The following is an 8,252-nucleotide window of genomic DNA, read 5'->3' as shown; positions in this document are numbered from 1 at the left end:
TCCCCATGTCTAAACCCATTTGCACGATGGCAAAGTCACTCTGGCATATGCATAATGCGCGTGAGCCTCCAAAGCGGTTCTTAGTTGCCTGATGATTGCTATCTAGGAGCCAGAACTGGGCTGTGTGACACCCTGTCCAGGAAGGATTCTTCGACGGATTTGGAGTGGCATTATTGTCCAAGAAACCCTGAGTTGCCACAGACAGTCATGTACAGTGGAACCTGTCTAAGACGACCGCTCAAGGGACCTTCGAAACGTTGTTACCAGGTGGTCTCCTTATCCAGGGTCGTTTGACTGGAGAGAGCATCCCATGATTCTGGTTCCAGTGGCCTTGTAGGGCAGGTGGTCGCCTTATCCAAGTGGTCGCCTTGACAGGTTTCACTGTACACCGTAAACCTTCGTTGTGTCTTTCGTGTGTACATGTGTACGTGTGTACGTGTGTACGTGTGTACGTGTGTACGTGTGTACGTGTGTACGTGTGTACGTGTGTACGTGTGTGCCTCTGGGGTGAGTGACCACATGTCCCAGGATTGGCAGGAACTCTTCCACACGTGTACATGTGTAAAACCTGTCGAGGCGACCACTCGTATAAGGTGACCACCTGTCTCAGAAGACCACCGCAACCAGGACCCATGGATGCTATTTCCAGTCAAATGACCCTGTATAAGGAGATCACCTGGTAACAGAGACCGCCCTTTGAAGGTCCCTTGAGCGGTCGTCTTAGACAGGTTTCACTGCATGTACATTGTACTTGTTGTATTGTGTTATTAATACTGATAAGACATACACGTACATGTACTACAGTACTATTCTTGCTCAGTCCTGAAGTACATTGGGATAACAGGTCCGCATCCGTAGGAACGCCACCACCCTCTAGGTCTAGCTAGGCCATAGGATCAAGGCGCAGATGCAGTACAAAGAGAACATCTATTAGTATTACAATGTCATGTATCAGAGTTCCAAACTCAGTGTGTGTGCAGCTAACTTAGCTGGCAAGTGAATCCAGGCTAGGTAAAGGTTGACACTAAGGAATACAATACAGTCCACTGAATACATCATCCAGCTAGGCTAGAGTGGCTGGTCGCAAGGGACAACTTCGGGTACGGGGGGGGGGGGGGACAGACAATCATCGTTGGATGGTGTATTCCCAGCACAAGTTGCTATATCTAATAATACTCTGTATTACTGTAGATTGTTCGCTATCATATCACCGCTTCAGTTCAGCGATGGGCGAGTGGAAGTGGAAGTGGAAGTGGAAGTGGGCAGATCGATTACCCTATTGGCTGTCTTGCCTTTAGAACTGGTAGGGTGTGTGTTGTGTGCTGGTAGGGTGTGTGTTGTGTGCATTGTGCATCACTCCCTGTCCTATGCCCTCTGGAAGTCGTGAGGTCCGCTCGCTTCCGCCTGCCAAGACCGACAAAATGAAAGCCTATTCCTGTGATGCATAAAAGCACCGAGACCTTCACTTGGGATTTCACAAACATTTACGATCAGCGTTCGTCTGTGTTATAACCAATGACATGAAACAGAAGAGTTATGGGTAACACTCCATATTGAACAGACCTGCACAGTCGCAAAGTGCGACAGTTAAACACAAGCTGCCAGGGAGTGCAGTACTAAGGCATTACTGTGAATGACAACAAGCGTTACTCCTTGCAACTGAAACTGTATGATTGAATGATTACGTACGTGCACTACTCGTCTTTCTCCTGTACCTACTTGGTGCACTTTCTGAGTTCTCATTTTCAGGCTCAGTTGATGTTTTGTTAATTGTCTCCCACTGCTCTTTCTTTCTTTCTAATTACCGTGTGAAGTTCGTCCACCATCCGCAGAGGGCTCAACTTACGAAAGGCAAAGAGGGGATTCTCTTTCTAATAGCTTTCGAAATCAGAATTTAGTGTCGTTCGGAGCTTTCGCCCAAATCCTTAGTAGAGATTGAAGATTGATTTTCAGCATGTCGCAGCCCATCTTCGCACGACGCCATCATGACTTGTTGGGAAGTTAGTTTGGGAAGTCTTCTCCTTCCGATTTACCCGAAATATCGACAGGAGGAAGCGCACACTCCGAATAAAGTGTCTTTATCAAATTTTCCTTTTCCGCCTGTGAAAAGACGCTGTTTCCATCTGCATGATAGTTGCTCTTCAGAACAGACGGGAGTGGTCGGTTGATCGACATGACTTTGTACCAGGGAGTCGTAAAATACCGGTATTTTACGACTCCCTGCTTTGTACGTACACTGTGTGTGTAGTCACCAGGAAGTCGTAAAATACCGGTATTTTACGACTCCCCTAGCAGGCAGGCATAGTGCATTAGTGGGATGGTCTAAGACCATGATTGAGAAACAGAGGGTAGGTCTACCAGGTTCAAGTCCTGCTTGCAAGCGGAAGGATTTTTCCAGCCGTGCTGCGACCCAATTGCGAACTCGTGGCCTGGCACGAGGGAAGCGTGGACGCAGCGAATGGGATTTTCGGTCTTTGACCACTTTGGTGGTGGGTCTGATTTACTCACCTCCCACGGCTTTAGTCTTAGGAGCTGCATCTGCGCCTTGATCTTTGAGGGCGGTGTCGTCCCAGCGGATGCGGAAAATTCGGTCTCCAGCCGAGTCTCACGCGAACCGCGAATCTTTCTTTCTTTTGGGTAGTGACTCGCTCCCCGGATATCCATCCTGATGGCAACAATGTGGATCGTGGCTAGCGCCGCGATCTGGAACGCCATCCAGTGGTTGCAATGCCAGCGCTGTGTAGTCCCCGGCGCTGCTTCTTTTTAGTAAGAACTACAAGCACACTCGAGGCGCTGTACTGAGTAACGTCACGTTATGGTCAAGTCTACATTCTACATGTCGCGTCTGGCACGTTGCGTCTGTGAACCATGGCGTAGGGTTCTTCTACTGAATCTTGGCACATAATGATGCACACGGTCACCTGGTCACGGTAACGGGTTAGGGCCCGGGTCTCACACATGATATGTACACGTATTATTGTTGTAGTGCATTGTCTAGAGCAGACTGAGACGACAGTGACATACACAGAACTGTTACTGGTGCTATAAAAATGTACATAGTGGGTTACCCACACACGTGTATGTGCAGCGACCTTTGCACCGCACAGACCAAGCTGTAAGCAGACCGTCTGCACCAGACCATGGAGTCGTGGGTTTTCACAACTCCCCTGCCATGCCCTGGTCTGCATTGTACTCTGCTGATTGCAATGAGCTCAACACTGACAACAGGGTCTGTAGGTAGATTCTACTAGGTGCGAGTGTCACCACCTAAATATACGCCAAAACTGTCGAGACTTGTGCTTTGTGGGACCGGTAGCTCTCCAGCTCTCCCTCTCTTTACTCATTACTGTCTACTGTACTGGTCCGCTAATTATTTCTGTCCATGGGGTCCTGACCTGCGTGGCTGTTGTCGATTTACACTTCGACGACATAGCACACATACATGTGTGTAGTACTGTCGTGGACATGGAAATCCAGTCGATTGACCGGGGCCGGCGCCCTCAGCGCGTACAGAACAGCGCTTGATCCGATGCGACCAGCGGGCTTCAGCATGTGTGCACTGCTTACCCACGGCTGCATGGCCAGCGCCCTGGGGCCGCTAGCCGTGTGACCGGATTTCCATGTCCACGACAGTGGATCTACATGCTAGTCAGTGCACCGACCGTAGACGTACAGTGCTGGCAACTGAAATCCGACCCCCTGGGCGGCGCGTTCACTTTCTAGCGGCCTCTATTTCGGGTCTTTGCGATGTGGGTGCACCGCTCAGTGGGTCGGATTTCAGTTGCCAGCACTGTAGTTTTGCGGTGCCGCTCCTTCCTAGCACGTGAAAGAGAGCATCAAAACCCTGCTGCAGTGCTGGGTGAAACTAACGACGCTTTTGTGCGAAAGTAACTCGTTTAGTCCAGTGAAGTAACATCAGTTTGGCGCAACTACATGACTCATTGTACTACTACTTACTACTAGTACTACTAGCTCCGTGCAGTCGCGCGACTATTCACGCCAGGGCCAGTAATCATGACCAGTTCAGCTGTCCGTTCGCCCACTTTATTTCTGTGGGCTCCGACTCAGGCTGGGCTGGTGTCTTCGTGCGCTACAATGCTCTTTTACCAAACGCAGTACCGTCAGGACATGCAGCAGTATCCCCGACTGCACCGTCAGGACATGCAGCAGTGTCCCCGACTGCATTGTTTGTGTTGGTGTGCATGTTCGGCCAGAGGACGAGCAATGTCGGACAGGCCGCATAGTTTTCAGCATTCTGTTTCCTAGCCCTCCGTACAGCACTAATGTGTTCCTCGCCAGCATACTGTTATTGCAGGTGTCCGGGCGAGTGTCCAGCCGTTACGAATAGGCACGTCGACACCGGTAGTAGGACGAGCAGAAGGCGGTCAGGAAAGAGATACCTAACCATAATAATTATTGGCTTGAGTATTCTGTCGTAAGGCAGTACGCAATTTATCTTCGAACGCAGCACTAGTCTTCCATAGCTGTCAGCTCCGCATACAGCAGGGGATGGAACTGAGCGGCTCGCTCGTCTGCGTTCTATTGGCAATATCCCTTCTAATTCTGTGGCCAGCGGAACCCATAACCGGTAGGTAGAAGAGGAGTGACACAGTGATGTCTGTATTCGTTTCACCCTGTTCCGTAATGGGAAGAGACTGTGGCTGCTTGTGTGGGGTTTGGTGTACTCTTGATGTCGTGTACCTGGTGTACGGCGAATGCCAGAAGTGAAACGTCCCAGTATTACCACGGGAAATCGCCACTGTTGGCATTAGGAATATCAAAGTGGGAGAAAACAAAAGTTCAGTTTGACAACATGTGCATGTATGTGTCAACATAAACAATAGAAAGTTGTCAAAAGTACTTCAAAGTACATGGTTGTAACATAACAGGGAACTGCTGAGAATGTGTGTTTGTTTGTTTTGTGTGTACTGTGAAGGTGATTGATACTGTTACATGATGCATGTGCCTGATCACTGGCATCAAATCACAACAAAGTGGCTGTGACACTAACGGTTAAAAAGCCATACCTTTTGAAAGTGACAGCAACTGAAAGAAATGGTCCACTTAGCTGGCACAGCCTGACCACCAGTGCAGTAGCCACATTGTGCAAGAGACCTACATTGTACATGTACAAGTGGATGAATTCTTCTTTAGCCCGGCTGAGTTACACAAGTCCTTACCAACATGCTTTACACATTACTGGCACACCCATATCTTATCCAGGCCGACGGTCCGAATTCTGAATCTCACACTTTTCAATGCAGAAGGGCCAGAGATCTGGCCGATACGATGTCAATATTTCCACAAAACTTGGCAAAAGAGGAGTGACATTTCCCCTACAACTCCTCCACATGGTGCCTGGCAGACTCCGCCGAGGAACTAACTTTCCAGGTCACGGCTTGGTAGGAGAAATATGAGTGTGTTGATATTTCCTATTGGTTTGATGCGTTTGAATAATTTGCTTGTCAATAGGCTCACTGCAGAACAGAAAGATTTTCCTGAGCAAACAAGACCACTTGCACTACTGAGCCTACACTCAGCAGGACTCCCTGCCCCTGCAGAGAGACTGCAGCAGGGTCTACTGTGCGGTGTAGAGTTGTGAGCGGCCAATCAAAGGTCTAATCAGGGCAAGCTGTGCCACAGTGTGTGAAGTGCACTGCATGGTTACAGGTATGAAAATCCTAGGCTGCAGTGTGCAGAGCGCTGCTGTACACAATAATATTATTATTATACAATGTAGTGAGGGGCCGATCAAAGGTCTAATGATCAGGGCAAGCTGTGTTAAAGGGGCACTCCGGCTTCATTTTCGACGCCGAGTTTTCGATGCCAAGACGAAGGTAGGTGAAAGAGAAGACCCCTCGAACAAGAACGAGTCTCCAGAAGCGATCGAGTCGAGCAGGAAGACGACTTTTGAATTTAGGCCGAGCGAGCGCTGATGACGTAATGAGGGATTAGCTTGCCAGTGGAAATGCATCTGCGCACATACATTTCACACACTTTTTGGCCAATTTTCAATCGAAGAGGAGGTTGTTTGCTATGTTCTCCCAACGCCGTGAGCGATCCCGTCTTCTATACCCTTCCAGGTACCCTGAAGGTCCTCCAGAGGAGAATTTATCTCCAGCAAAGCGTTGTTGATCCGCTAAATTCGTCTCGAGACACATTCACCCAGTGCAGTGCTGATAAATGTAGAATGTTGAATCTGTGATAATTGTCGACGATGGAGAGAGAGGCTGATAGCGGCTGTCGCAGGGAGAGTGAAGCTGCTGGAAGTAACAACGGGGAGCCCGTTTGTATCACCTGAACAACCAGACTTCAAAGCAGTTTGACCAAATCGGAGGGTGCCTCGTTGCTTATCGTGAATATTACACCGACATGAATTACTACAAGTACATGTATACTGGTGAGTTTTTATCTTGTTTTGTTCGTATGCTAGTACCCTGGCCTGGAGTTCTCGTTAGCAAATTCCTATCCCCTGGCGTTTTCTAAACATTCCGTGTAGGACTGAATACGTGATCAAGTATTCCGATTTGGGTAGATGTGGAATTTGGACATGTATTTTATAAAAAATTTATATTTTCCAAATAGAGCGTTTGTAGAGAAATGGTTGCCCAAATACAACAAAATTTATTCTGCAGTTCTACAACTTGTACTGAAATCCAGTCAAAGTAAAAATGATTCTTCATGACAGTTGGGGTCAATCTAATCTGATCCAGGTATAACGAATGGTGATGTCTGCCACCCTGGGACCGAATGCTCATTTGGTGGGGGATACCAAAGTACTCGAAAGTAGTGCGTGTTTCAATGTGGCATGGAAGTTTTATATGATCTCTGGTCAATGCAACATGCGATAGCCATCATGAATTGCAGGCCTTGAACGCAACTCCGACCAGAATTGGCAGTTCCCTAAGTTAGATGCTTTCTAATTCCATGGCCCCAGCTGTAGTTATAGAGGGGTGTTTGCACATTATTCTTATAGTCGATAGGTTTATACTGATGGCCACAAACAACGGCAGTTCAAACTTCACTGATGTGTTCATGAGCTGAGAGATTTCTCTCCACTATTTCTGTTGTGCACACAGGTCTGTCCAATATGCATTGACCGTATTGGGTATGGTACCTGCTCTGAGAAGGGAATCGCTGGAGCCACAGTCCAACTATACAGGCTTTCAAGAAACAGAGAGGAGCCATCTTTGCAAGCTGATACCTGATGTGTACCGACAGAATTCTCACGAGATACCTTACGGACTACGCCTGGTGTATACTTCATAGTACTCCTTCGACTACTGTCTAGAATCAAGTCGACTGAAACAAGTTCAAACAACTCTGGCTTCAAACGAGCCGTCGATTAGACAAACAAAACATTCTCTCATATACTAGAGCACTCTGACAACTCACGACCTATTCCTAACGATTGCCACCACTTATGTAGAGTACTGATTGGAATGTGCTCACAATCTCAACAATTCAGTGCTATAATTATTTGAACAATGTGTTCTTTCCATAAATGTTGTATCCACATATAATCCACAGTGCTGCAAAGTTTCAGAGTTCTCAGGGTATCAAACAAAATTATTTCAAATACAGTGAAATTGTTCGTGGACATTATAGCGTAACTTGTAGTTCCCTGGTCCTTTTCTTTGCTATAAATTAATCCTTTGCTCTCTAGCCGCCGGCGAGTCCAACAGTGAAATTGTTAGTTCATATTTATGTGGGTATGTGGGAGGGGGGTTGAACATATTTCTATATAAGGGACCTGCAACTGTAATACCACAGTACAGTAGATGGCAAATATGTAAAGTAAAAAAAAAGTAAAGTTTGTTGAGAAACACAACCAGCGGAAGTTTCGAATGTGCCAGGCCACCACCATGCCTATGATGCCAGGGTGGCAGATGCAGCGCCTAATGGCGAGGGTGAGGTGGTAAGTCTCACAAACAATGCATGACAAGGGGGCTAACCTTGTTAGCTGCATCCATGTTGCCCTCACTCCGAGTAGTGAGTACCCAGTTGACTGTGGGTATCGGCGCAGTTCACTGCATGTAAAGTGGTTCATGCGTGCATTACCGCATTTGCTAGCACAGCACACGCTCCCTGCTCCCAGCGCGGGTCTCGAACTTGGGACCTTGTGATTCGCAGGCAAGCCCACAACCGCTCGGCCAAAGCGCTGGTCATATGTAGAAAACAGAAATGCATCTTCCCATCATTGTACATGGACGGGCGCAGCAGGCCGAAGCTATAAGCCAGAACAGGATTTA

The 8,252-nt window shown here is 47.8% G+C and overlaps 1 protein-coding gene and 1 long non-coding RNA gene across 3 annotated transcripts in view; both read left to right on the top strand.

Annotated features, from left to right (window-relative positions):
* The first annotated feature begins 4,034 nt into the window (after window positions 1–4,034).
* LOC135828200 (uncharacterized) overlaps window positions 4,035–8,252 on the top strand; it is a 19,148-nt gene continuing 14,930 nt past the window's right edge. The window contains exon 1 of one of the 2 annotated variants that reach the window (XM_065340651.1): window positions 4,035–4,588. In XM_065340651.1, the coding sequence (XP_065196723.1) occupies window positions 4,510–4,588 (79 nt within the window). In that variant the 5' untranslated portion in view covers window positions 4,035–4,509. The remainder of the gene's footprint in view (window positions 4,589–8,252) is intronic. The other variant, XM_065340650.1, reaches the window with a different exon arrangement.
* LOC135828201 (uncharacterized) lies at window positions 5,805–7,707 on the top strand. Its single transcript, XR_010555589.1, has 2 exons — window positions 5,805–6,400; window positions 7,080–7,707. It is a non-coding gene; the product is annotated as an uncharacterized LOC135828201 (long non-coding RNA).

The sequence above is a fragment of the Sycon ciliatum genome, chromosome 12 (assembly GCF_964019385.1).
Source record: "Sycon ciliatum chromosome 12, ocSycCili1.1, whole genome shotgun sequence".
In the NCBI taxonomy this organism is placed as follows: domain Eukaryota; kingdom Metazoa; phylum Porifera; class Calcarea; order Leucosolenida; family Sycettidae; genus Sycon; species Sycon ciliatum.
This window is presented reverse-complemented; position numbering and strand designations above follow the sequence as displayed.